General features: G+C 37.9%; 1 protein-coding gene across 1 annotated transcript; it reads left to right on the top strand.

Annotated features, from left to right (window-relative positions):
* Nucleotides 1–7212: 7212 nt before the first annotated feature.
* Nucleotides 7213–8608, top strand: LOC114619900 (heat shock transcription factor, Y-linked-like). The gene has a single exon (XM_028765858.1). It carries the CDS (start codon nt 7285–7287, stop codon nt 8461–8463), a length of 1179 nt encoding a protein of 392 aa, XP_028621691.1. The 5' UTR covers nt 7213–7284; the 3' UTR covers nt 8464–8608.
* Nucleotides 8609–13670: the final 5062 nt, after the last annotated feature.

Below are 13670 nucleotides of genomic sequence, written 5' to 3'. Positions count from 1 at the left end.
AGAGAGAGAGAGGAGAGTGGCAGGATAGAATGTTCAGAGGATCGACAGTATGCATGAATTTGAATTCAGGACACATTAAAAATGGATCCATTCTAGAGCATTGTATTCTAAATATATTTTATATTGAACATATTCTCTAATTTCAACAAGTTCTCTATGTGGTACATTCCATTGATATCTTTCCTTTGGCTCTTATGCATTAAATGCTTGTAATGGAGATTAAAGATTAATTAAAATGTTATAAATATTCCGAGTTCATGACAATTTAAGAAGCATTGCCAAGCAGATTACTTTAGACAAGCTCCAACTCTGGCCTATTCAGCTAACAATTTCTCTAGACTGAACTGTCTGATATTAAGAATGGTAGCTCATTCAGTCAGCATTTAATGTAAGATGTCTGCCTTCTTCTGTCTATGATTTTATGGTATAAGATACCCTAGAATGAAAAAAAAACAAGATAACCTAGGGTCATTGGAATGTTACTGAACTTCACGGTATTGCAAATGAATTTTCTCCATAAAGAACAAGCATGACTAGGCAGCTAAGCTTTTCAGGGCAGTCTCTACCTTCATTTTCACAGGCACCCTGAAGATGGCTCTGTCTCAGCTGGAGTAAGAACACAGAGAGGATATTCTGCTACCTTTGGAAACTCAGATAGTGAGGACATGGAGCTATTGTTTGTCTAGATAGAGGTTGAAAGGGGGTCACAGATCCATGTCCCTCAAGAGCTAAAATACCAACCTCCATTCCCACTCTCTTTGGCAAAGCCAACCAAATGGTTGAGTCTAGTGGAATGGGAGAAGGGCGCTTGCCTCCTGGAAGCAGGAAGTCAGTGTCTTCTGAAGCACAAGACAGCCTACCAGTCTTAGCAGAGTTCAAGGGTTTCATATTTTCCCTATTGCTTTGCTTACATTTATGAAATCATTTGAATTTTAAAATATTCAGATTAGTTTCTATGACTATAATTTGCCATGTTTAGCCATTTACACACTAAACCTTCATCATGTTGGTGTGTCATGAGTGAGGGGTTCAGGTAGACCTTGCTGTTGTTGTTTTTAACCTGGAAGAGGCTGGAATCAACTTGTCATCTCCACTGTGGTCCTTTCAGGAGTGTCTCCAAAATTCATGTGTCCACAGAGTTCAGTTCTGTGAGCTTTTATAACAGAGGACTCTGCTGTCTTCTGATTTGATTACTCTCAGTTCCAAAGACCCCAAAAGTTCATTGTCATGTAGACTGTGTATAGATCCCTCACAACATGGATATGTCCTTGCTCAAAGTCAACCAGATACTCCGACTTCAGACTTAGATGTTGGAACAGAATCCTGGACAGCTCTTCATAACCTTTGCCACATAGTCTAAGTGAGTAATAATCCCAACCTTTGCCAAACGCACGGCTTGAAGCTAAGACTGGGTCACAGAGCAACATCTTCCAATATGTCCTATGAAACAGCAGAATCTCCCAATTAAAAGCCACAGGCCCAGACCTTCTGTCTTTCAAAAGATTCTATGTACCTTCAGAAATTGTGGCTTCACTGGGAGTAGCTCTCACTCAAGATGTTGAAAGCAGCATATTGATCGATTAGTGATAGTTTGTTTAAACCTTCTGATGACTGACTCCCATTCCTCAGAGATGCTGGGGAAATTTGATCTGAACTGCTCAAATGTCCTCAATGGTGGCATGGGTGTAGATGTGGGTATCTCCTTTAAAAAAGAAAAAGAAAAGAAAAAAAAAAACAAACGAACAGTAACACCTAGGTTTAAAATCATGCCCAGCTCATGTTTGACAATCCTTCTGATAGCCCAAATACTATAAATTTAGTTGACGATAACAGAACAGATGGAAAAACATATGGCTTGTAGGTAGTCTGTGGTGCTTGGTATTTGCAGTACATTAGGGGAATTTATTTTGTCTCTTTCCTCATGTAACTTTATGATATTTTATCAAATGAATTTTATGTCTTTTGACTTATTTCTGTAGTAGTATTAAACTCTTTGTGACTCGAACATACTATTTTTAAATAGTTGGTTATAACGACTTCAAAGCACATAGGCAAGAACTTCATTCAGGAAAACACTTCAGAGTTAGTGGTAATTTGTGGACAGAGATTACACATGTAAAACAGGTGAACGTTTATGGAGACTAATTCAGGCAAAGCTTATTAAAAACGGTCTGTCTAACTGAGATTTAGATTAGAACATGTATCTAAAAGTACATCTAAACAATAGCTCTAGATTTAATATTGATCTTTGTAACTTCACAGTTTCTTAAAAAAATGGTTTAAAAAATCATATGTACTTAAAATACTATGTTTTTTCCCCTGTTAGATGAATAAGGGAAATTTAGTAACATGAAAAAAAAAGACATAAACACACTTGTTTATATACGACCTTCAGCTTGATTTGCTTTTAGGCTAGACAGTGGCCCTGAGAACCGTGTGTCACTTTGAAGTTTATCTGAATTGAAATGAAACTTCCTGATGCTCGCCTGTTAACAATTTTGTAACTTTTTTTAACAAAAAAAAAATCTACGTATTTACTTTTGAAATGTTTTTTTTTTAAAACACACAAGACAAGATGAAAAAGGTATTTCTTTTTAGAGACAGTAAAGGATAAATAAAGGTAGACTTATCAATTGAACATACTTTAAATAAGTATGCGAAAATGCCTATAGCTGCTGGGTACTTAACAGAATGCCTGTATTAAAGTCACTTAACCGTGAATTCTTAGTAAATTTTTTTTCTATCAAACTCTTTTAATTTCTCCATATGACATTTTCTTCTTTGCCTAGCCTCTGACATCAGTGTATGGATTTCATATTTCTGGTTATCTTTGGGAATAAAAGACTTTCTTTGGATTTTACATGTGATAGTTCTAAACCTAGACAAATTTTATTAGTCTTCTTTGTTACCCATGTTTTGAGCTTACTTTCACACATACAAAATCCACTAACCTAGGTGAGAAGAAAAGACATAATATTATATTGAATCTCCCATGAACATGCACCTAACATGCATTTCTGGCTCCCTCTTAACAATAGGCAAACAGCAGGACATTCCATCTAGGCAAGCTCTATACCTCCAATTAAGGCACATTTAGGTTTCACTAATTCTTAGTGTTCGGTTTTGATTTATTTTTTTACTTTTTACAAAATAGATTTTCAGAGGAGTTTCCCACTCTTAATGCATGGGAGGTATAGAGATCTCTCATATGTTTGTGCCTCTGTATATGCAATTGCTCCAACCTTGTTATCCTGTACTGGAGACCTGCATTGCTTACAGCTGATAAATTTATGTGGCTAGTGATTACTACCTAAGGATGGTGTCCATCAGGTGCTCCAAAAGTACTCCTGTGGGCCTGTACAGCTAATTGTATAATGCCATTTATCCACCACTGGTATCAACCTAATGTTTTTACCATCCTACTCAGCCTCTGTGCACCCCCACTTCTCATCAGCCCTAAAACCACTCATTTGTTTTACCATCTCCACATTTTGACATTTTCAAAAACGTCCAGAATGCCAGATCCACTCTCTTACCTAGGGATACCTTGGTTACTTTCACGTTTTGACCATTTTGAGTAAAGCTACTAAAAACATCCATGAGCAAGTTTTTGTGTGGACTAAAGTTTTCAACTTCTTGGGAATTTCAACTCCTCTAGTATCTCTAGTGTTAGAAGAAATTGCCAAACTATCTTGCAAAGTGGCTATCATATTTTGAATTTTCACCAGCAGTGAGTGAGAGTCCCAGTTGTTCCAAAGCCTTGCCATCACTGTCAATGGGAAGATGCAGCCACTCTTGTACCCCCAAGCCTTCTTGTCATCACTGAGCTCTAAGAAAGCTACATGAAGTTCCATCAGCAACATCCTTCAGCTGTTGCAGTGCTCTGCAATGGGGCCACTGTGTTCCGTACCTAGGAACACCACGTTGCTGTTTTAATTTTCATTTTTCTGATGAAATAGGATGTAGTCTTTTTATATTTTCATTTATTATCTTTGCTCACTCATCAGTGAAGTGTGTATGTTACTTTTTAAATTGTTTAAATTGTTTACCCTCTAGCTTGTGGCTTATCTTGTCATTCTCTTGGTTGAGTTTTGCAGAGATGAAATACAATTTACCATCTCTTTCTTTTGTGGTCCATAACTTTGATGTTAGATCTAATAAGAAAATCACTGAAATCAAGGTCACTTAGATAGTTTCAGTGTATCTGCTGGAATCTCATAGTCTCACATGTCACACTGAGGTCTGTGGTGCAGCTTCTGTGTGACGCAAGTAAGTCTGTGTGCATATTTTCTCTCTCCTCCTTCCCTTCTCCCCAGCTTTGGCATGTTCAGTTCTTTTGGGTATCAAATTGTTTCAGCATCACTTGTTGAAAAGATTCCAATTATTGAAATCCTACAATTGTCCCATAGCATATTTAGTCCTATTTACAGGCATGTACTGCTGGTACTTACTTGGCTAAATTTTGTTTTTTAATAAAATAATGCTATCACACAAAAGTAAAATCAGTTGGGGATTTTCGTTACTTGTTATTTTAAAATTTTTCTTCTTCTCTCATATAGTACAAACCAACTAGTTACCCCTCTCTTCTCTCCTCTAAGCTACACCCTCCCCTCTCCCCCATAACTACCCCCTTCTCCATTTTCCTTCGAAAAAGAACAGACCTCTCAAGACTATCAACTGCATAACAAATTACAGTAAGATTAGGCATATACCCTCATATCAACCCAGACCAACGAGGCAACACAGTAGGAGAAAAAGGGTCCCGGAAGCAGGCAGAAGTGTTAGAGACAGCCTTGATCCCACTGTTAGAAGTCTCACCTTTACCTCACCTAGCATCATTGACCTCACTGAGCTTCCAGCCCAGGAGAAAGACCAGCCTGTTGTTTTGTTAAATTGTTCGATAATTTTCCTAGTCTCATGTTTATCCCATATTTTTCAAAGATGGTTTTATTCCTGTCTAATTACCTTTCCTTCCACTGTTATCCATTTCCTCCTACTCAAAAGATGAGTGGGTTAATTAATATCTACCAGGTAAGGTTAGGCTACGTTTAGGTTTATAAAAATTGTGGTAAGGACAGTTGCTTGTAACCTCCTTAATTTATTTGTAAAATCATCTCATTTCACACTGCAAAGGTTGGATCCAGGAAGTAAGGGCTAGTTACCACTCTATGGATGCGTAAGGTGATTCCGGTGCAGCCATTTTGGCAGAAATGTCGGATTTGACCTTGGCATATTGACTACACTGCAGGTGTTCTTGCGGCCATTACAGTTCCATCTACCGACGTATCCACAGCTACTTTCTTCATCCTGCAGTGCATGCCTAACAGCACCGAGTCATTCTTCAGAAAGGTAGGCATCTGCCGCTTCGATGGCTCTGTGCCCCACGGCTGTGTTTGCTAATATAAACCAATAGGAGCTACAAACCGAGCCTTGTGTTTTGTGCTAAGTTCACTTGAAATACATCTTTCCATTTTCCTGCTGATGTCATGAATTTGGTACGTATCTGGATTCATGTATTTTAGAGTTTATATATTTAATGTATTTATTCATTAGTTCAGGGTTTTGGAGACTGTGTGGAGAAGTTCTTTTGGGGACTCTGGCTGTGGAGGAAGTTGGCTGGGTGCTCTCTGCCTCTCTGAACTATCAGGATTTCACCTCAGCATCTGGCTTACAAGTCTTCATTGGTAAAATCATATATTCTGAGTTTTGTTGCAGGATATTGAATCACATTGTGAGCCCTGAGATTGTATTGTTTACTGGAGAAACCTGTTTTTACTTGTGGTATGGTCCAGCCCTTCCATACACCTTTAACCCAAGAGCTTTCTGCTTATTCTAAATAGGATTTAAAAAGTCAACTATAGATCAAGAGGTGGAGCAAGCAACCTGTGGTCAAGGAGTAAACGTAGGAAAAAACCATAGAGAGTAAGAGGAAGTTATGAGGTTGGATAGAGAGGCACACAGGAAGTAGAAAGGAGGGACATTGAGTTTAATGGAGTTTTGAAGACTGCGTGGAGGAGAACTTCTTTTTGGGACTTTGGCTGTGGAGGAAGTTGGCTGGGTGTGTTCTCTGTCTTTCTGAGCTAGCAAGATTTCACCCCAGCTCTCAACTATTCATTGGCAAAAATCGAACAATTGAAATTTTGTTAAAGAAAAAACAGCAGAGTTTGCTTTTAGATTTTGTCTTTGTAATTTATTTGTTTTAAACATAAAAAATATTTTTGTGATTCCAAAGTAAAATTGTAAACTAAGAAAAAAAAAGATGGGGAAAGGAAATTATGAAAAAAAAAGTTGTATGAATGAAAACAAAAAAAGTACATTAATCAGGGTCTTACTTCTGCCCCATCTGCCTTCCTCTGTACCCAAGATCAGAATTTAATTAGTTTTGGATTCCTTTGATAGCATTTTCTTATTTTTGCAAATATAATTAAATATATGTATGTGCACAGCTAATTATTGCTATACACATACATATATAAAACATATCTAAGAATGAAAGTATGTCAGGGCTAGAAAGAACATTCTATAGAAAAATGTATGTCAGGGCTGGAGAGATGGCTCAGAGTTTAAGAGTACTGGTTGCACTAAGGCCATGGTATCAATAGAACTGACATTTATATCTGCTGGGAGAGGGGACATTGATTTTCTCCAGGAGAGTGACACTGGGTATCACAACCAGTCCAGGGCAGGCCTCATATTCATAAGTAGCTGACCAACATATAATGTGACTCCATAGGATTTTTTTTGTATGTGTTTATTTTAGTTACATTTTGGTGTTTTGTTTTTTCTTTTGGGGTGGTATTTTATTTCATTTTTCCTATCTTTGGGGGGTTGTTATTATACTGAATTTTTGTTTGTTTTTTGAGAAAGGACTAAAAGTTGGGTGGGTAGGGAGGAGAAGGATCTGGAAATACTTAGTGGAGAAGAAGAATATGGTTAAAGTATATTTAAAATTAAAAATCATTTTAAATAATATAAAGTCTAATAAAAATGGGGAGGAAAGAAAGTGTCTTTAGGGATGACATTTTGAAATCTTCAGTAACTAAGGGCCTAGTCTTTTGCTTTCCTGGGAACATTTTTGCACAGGACAGGAATGCTTTTGGAATAATGTTATTCAGTGATTGCCAGCAGCCCTAAGTGATTCTGTGATGTCACAGCTATAAGACTGACTACCTTTATGATGTCATCACTTACTTCCATCTGTGTAGGACTACTGAAGCGCCAATATAATCTGCAGAGTACAAAGCTGTTCAGATGTGAAGTCTATGTGGGTAAATTGTACAGGATATGGCTGAAGCACCTTCAGAAATGCTGGATGTTTCCCCTAACAGTCTATCAACGGATTCAGAGACCTCTTCCGGTGAGCCTTGGTGTGACAACACAGGTCAGAAGGACTCAGACTTATGGGCAATTATTGAGGAGAGTGCATTTCAGGTTTTGGCTCAGCGATTCTTGATAAAGAGGCCACCTCATACCCTCTGTGCCTCAGAGCCAGATGAAGACAGTAACTTATTTTCAATGACCTTCCCCAGAAAACTCTGGAAAATAGTGGGAAGTGAGAAATTTAAGTCTATTTGGTGGGATGAGGATGGGACTTACATAGTGATCAATGAAGAACTCTTCAAGAAGGAAGTGCTGGAAAGAAAAGCTCCCTTCAGAATATTTGAAACTGATAGCATGAAAAGTTTGGTTCGCCAACTTAATCTATATGGATTTAGGAAAATGAGACAGAACTTCCAGAGATCTGCTTCTCTCCCTGACTTTCTGGCTGAAGAAAAAGGAATTTCTGCCTCATGTAAGCTACAGTTCTACCAGAATCCAAACTTTCTGAGAGATTGTCCCCACCTTATAGAAAGAATGAAAAGAAGAATTGGGATTAAAACAGTTTCTCGTGGAACTGCTCCATCACTTCCAGATTTCAAGAGCAAACACTTCAGACCAGACTTGGGCAAAATGGATGACCATGATTTGGGTGTAGCTGTCCAAACCAAAGAGAGAAATCAGTTGTCCAACTCTAGGATTCCAAATGTATATCTGAGACAGAAGCCTTCCCTTGCTCAAGGGGATTCTGATACGAAGGATGTCATCAGAAATGACTTTTCTCTTGCAACATCGAGTTCCTTCAGACCACCTGAAGAAATTCTAACACTCCATCCTGCTCCCGTAAGTGAGGTGTCCTCTCTTCGTATGGACTCACAGAGAATCTTCACTCAAGCAAACGACAGCACTGTGAATTTCATTATAACCTCTATTTCTCAAAACCGCAGGGACATGGCTCACTTGTGGAATAGTTGTATTGAAATGCAGGGAGAACCTTCCTTTCAACCTGGGTTTCCTCATTTTTCATCCAGTTCATCTACTTATTCTGACTCAAAAGCAAAAGGTGAACCCAAGTTACCAATACACAAGGAAAGAGTAGCATCTACCACGTTGTCATCGACATCAAACCATCACCCATCTTCTTGAGGCCATCAGCTTTATAATTACCAACAATCTACTTGGTTCTTTATGAAGACATTCACAATAGCAAAGATTAGAATTAGTGTTGACAAACACCTGGAGTGTACCTGAGATTATCGTAATAGAACAATAAAACTCTATGTGCACCTTTAAAAAAAAAAAGAGTACTGGCTGGTCTTCTAGAGCACCTGAGTTTGGTTCTCAGCATCCACAGGGCAGCTAACAATTCTCCGTAACTCAATTCCAGGGAATCCAAAACCTTCTTTTGGCCTCCATGGTCAGTACATGGATGTGGTGCACAGGCATACATTCAGGCAAGACATTCACACATATAAAATAAAATATTCCTGATTCTAAAAAAAAGATGCATATGTGTACAAATAAATATTGGTGAGTCTCTGTACAAATATATTTATATATTCATATGTAGAGTTCATGCATACATAAATACACATATATAGTGCATATTCACTTTTCAAAACGCCTAAAAATTACCCACTTAGCGTCTTGCCAATCTTTTCCATTTTTCTTTTATAAATGTGCAGATGTATCATAGTTCAATTAGTCAGTGAGCAGAAAAGCAGTTTCTGATATTTTTCTGTTGTAGAAAGTATTGCAACAAATGCACTTGTAGCCTTGATTTTTTTTTTCATTTTGGCTTTGAGTGGTTTAAAGTCTTTAACTTCAGAGTTCTATTTCCTGAGAAATTCTCTTTTTCTAGGGAGAAAAAAATAATCATTTCCTCTCAGGAAGAACTTGGAACTATCATATGCACATTTAAATTTTTAGGTGGCTTCCATTTTTAACCTTTCCTATATATTAAAAAATATAGAGTAGGGGGTCATACAAAGTATGTGGCTTTTCTATAATTCACAAATATGAAGTATTGTATAGTGTGGTTGTGGTTCGTTATGATCATTCTTATCTGTAATCTTCCCCTAATCATCCATTTCTATGAGTCTACGTGTATATTGCCAAGCATTCTCTTGAATATTTATTGATAAAATATTTATGAAATGTCTCTGTATGGTGCCGTGCAGGGTGTAAAGCGGTGAATACTGTCTCCTGTGATGCTCTGTTGTACCTGGGGCTAGCTCTGTGCCCTAAGCTAAGGTGGTTTGCCATTTTGGAAATCAGGGTTTTTATATGAAGCAAAAAAGCAAAGTCATAATTCTACTTTGATTGTTTCATGGGACTCCTGGAAGACACAACTGCAGTGATGAATGTGAAGTAGATTGCTAAAATATAAAGAGCCATAAAATCTATAGAATAGTTATTGTTTATAGTCAGAGTATGTGCTCTTAAGTGTTTGCTATTATCTTTCCCAACAGACTCAGCTCTCTGCAAAGCACGGGTAGACTCATTGTTCCTTTGATATTTCCTCAAAGCAGCTGCTACAGAGGAACAGACATGGAGCTTATGAAACATTTTGTTTTACTGAGTCACATACAAAGGGTCTCAAACTAAAATTTCTATAGAGGTGACACAGACAACATAAATAAGACCATGGCAAGAAGTAGGAAGACATTAAAGTCAAACTAGAGAATGAATTCCCAGCTGAAAGATGTCCAAGCTCAGAAAATCAAACTGGGAAAAATCACTGTAAACAAACAGTGGGAGCAGTTTGCATTTAGCAGTCTGGGCACTCCTGTGAAACGGGCTTTATACCAGGGCTCTGTTTGGGAAAGGAACCATCTCCTCCTCCATATCCTGGATAATCTTCACAATGTAAGTATTCACAAAGACAGTCAAATCACCATAGTAATAGCCCCTTAACACAAAAATAATAGCAACAATAATAAAACACAGAAATAATAGCAACAAGGTGTTAATCGCCCCTTAACACAAAAATAATAGCAACAATGTCCATAATATATTAAGCCAAACCAATAAGACCCTAGGTTACATGTTTACTAGTAAATATATATATTTATGTGTTTCATACTATAGCGAATGCTTTTACTGGTGAAATATAGAGTAAGAGCTCTTCTTACAGCTTGTCTCAGACATGCCTCTTATAAGTGCTCTATTCTGTGACACACGTTTTATTCAGGAGCACTGCAGAGTCAGATGTTATTGTGATGCTACTTTTACAGAAAATTTATTTTTAATTTATATTTGAGTGGGGTCTTACTACATAGGTCTGGGTGCCCGGCAATATATCATTGTACATCAATTGGGACCCCAGCTCCCAGAGATCTGCCTTCTGGGCCTGGGATTACAGGCATACGCCTTTGTTCCTGTCTGCTTCTTAGTCACTTTTACCTTGTACATACTATCAAGCACACCTGGTTAGCTTGCATATTTTGCCTGGCTCTAGAATATTCAGAGCCAAGTTTGTCATTGACTTCTAAAAGAGTATACCAAATCTTTTGTTACATAGATACTAAGTTCTAACTATTCAACTGGCACTTCTTGTAGTTCTTTCTTCTTCCTTTGCATTGTAACTTACTGTATCTTACTATGTTTCATCTTGTAATCTACCTCAGAATCATGTTGAGAAAAGCTGAGGCATGAATGACAGAAACCTCCAAGAAGTGAGAGAAGAGGATAACTTGTGATTTCTAGCAGAACAGTGCAAGTAGCCATCTCAGATGACTTTCTATAAGAAGTTGAACTAAAAACTGTTTTCTAATTCTTTGCTATTCAGCAAGTTTTGCTTAATTTCCATATAATATAGGGTAGGGAAAACAAATCTTTAGATGGGGAGGACCCCAAGGAGGAATCACACCTGCCTTAAGGGTTCTACAAGGTTAACTGATGGATTAAAGCTTCTAGATTCTGGAGAGCAGGAATGTTGTGATCCAGAGCCAAATTTTTGTGACTGTAGAGCCATTCATTTTCCACATGCGCCTGACCTACCATCCATGCAACTATAAGTAAAACCTTTTTCAATGTGTTGACAACCCAGAAGCTAGTGTCATCAGATAGCATCTGAGACCTATAGGAGAGATTCTCCCACTTTGCTGACATCCTTCCAATGTATTTGACTTGTGGCTCTATTCTGTTGCATAAGTGCAAAAACTTCAGGCAAGTCTTGCCATATTGGAACACACCATTTGGATTAACCTGAATGAATGTTCCTAGACTATGGTCATTCATGTCTGATTTGAAAAGGAATGTTCTCTTAATCTCTGGAGAGGCGAGTGGTATTTTATATCATCAGACTTAGATGATCTTTACTCAGTTCTCATCTTTTTCTGTTGGGTCATCATTGGAAGAGAAACACATTAGTTTTGTATTTCCTAATCCTCCCTGCCCCCACGCACACATACTCTGCTTTACCTAAATGAGTTGCAAAAGGAAGTACTTTGGGCAAGATACTTCAGAGCCACATCATTGATTTGCTTTTGAGACATCCTTCAGTGCACTTTCTCTTTGTCATCAGCTGGCCACTTTCGATATGTCTTTAATATTTTCCAAGCTCTCTTGACTGTTGACCACTGTTAGCTTGTGTTCTGCTGCTGAGAGTTTAGAATACTTCACTATCCGAACAGTCTTGACCATCCTAAGAGATATAAAGACAAACCACAATAAATCAAATATTAGAGTCCTGCCTTGCCTGTCGATTATGATTATGGTTCTTGCTTGCTAGGAAATAGGGAAACAAGTTTCTAAAAGCAGATCAAATCTGAACAGATTTTGGAAATTTGCCTTGGAACTCAAAAGGAAAATGATGAAAAACCATTTACATTGAGAAGTATCAGAGAGAGAACTCTATACCTGAGCATTTCCACTGCTCTGTCTGGCTCACACTGAAGTCAAGAACAACGAAGTCACTCCCTGTGGCAGCTTGGTTAGCTGGATAACATGTTCATACACTTTTCATCAGTCCTGCATGTTTGACACTTCTACAGCTAGAAGTGAAGGAGGATCTGGAGAGAAATAATGAATGGACCCAGCCCTCATTTACATTGATTCAAAAGGCAATTTTTACAGTTTTCAGAGACTGAAGGCTATCATTTGGAGAAATTGCTCAAGGATAAAGATATCCCACCAGGCAAAGGAGAAGCTGATGTTTTAGAGACATCTCCTCAGTTTCCAGTCTGCAGGAGGACTAGAGGAGGCAGAGGGTTTCAGTGTCTGGGTGGTATCTGTCAGTAAGAGCCTTGTACTGCACTCCTTCTCCATGCTGAGCAGTGAGCAGGACTCTCACAGGAGCAGGTGCCCCATGTGTCTTTTTTTGTCCTTGAAACATTTTGGAAGACAGTAGGAAAGAAGGCCTGGATCACTCCTGAAGGATGGTTTTAATCTGATACTTTTCTGTTTCCTGGGGTTCTTGTTTGGATGTTACTTTCAAAGTAGCCATGGAAAAATGTGATTTCTTTTGTTTTTCAGGAAAATAAACACTAACTAGTATTATAAATGGTAACAAAACTAACTCAGGTGTGGCTTAGGTACACCAAGATAGGAGATGAAGATGGGTTTCTAGAAGTCCAAAGCTCTTACACTTCCTTAGAGGAGTTTAGAAACTGACACTGATTCCCTTTTACTGTTTAGCAAACCCATGGCTTCATGCTTATAGGTAAGCCCCCTGCCACTGAGGTATACATACAAGTCCCAGACTCTGGCATTCTCGATGAGAATTTTAGAGTTTAAAGAGGAGAAAAGACATGGAATTCAATGTACTACTATTCTTTTCTTATCCCTTACAAACTATGACTGTGTCATCCTATAAACTGAGAGATTTTATTTTCAATGTTGAAACTGATGTGATACTCCACTAGCAGTTTTAAAATATTGAAGATTGCAAGCAAAAATCTTTATAGCTGGTTATGAAACAAACAACAAGCAAGCAGTCCTGCCAACTTACCTTGTTTTCCACTTCATGTCTCTAAGTGGTGACTTAATTTAATTCTCTCTGTATTCACTAAGCATTTATATCACACAGTATTTCCTGTTGATTCTAAATTTCACAAAAATATAGAGCTATACAAAAATGTTAATTACAACATTGCTTATTATAATAGTTATTAGAAGGCATGCGTGTTATAAGAATGGGGCTGCTAAGGTTCAGTGTGGCTATATAAAGCAATATTATATACTCAGTAAGGTTATGTATCTCTGAAAGAGACTGTAGGAGAGTGTATATTCAAAGCACGGAGAGCTACCAACCTCACTCCCAGGGTTCAGTCTCCAGCACTGAAAAAAAAAATTAGAGGGACCTATGTTTCTTTGAAAGATGTGCTCAAATGTACTACTGAAAATCAGAT

The sequence above is a fragment of the Grammomys surdaster genome, unplaced genomic scaffold (assembly GCF_004785775.1).
Source record: "Grammomys surdaster isolate TR1022 unplaced genomic scaffold, NIH_TR_1.0 165, whole genome shotgun sequence".
NCBI lineage: Eukaryota > Metazoa > Chordata > Mammalia > Rodentia > Muridae > Grammomys > Grammomys surdaster.
This window is presented reverse-complemented; position numbering and strand designations above follow the sequence as displayed.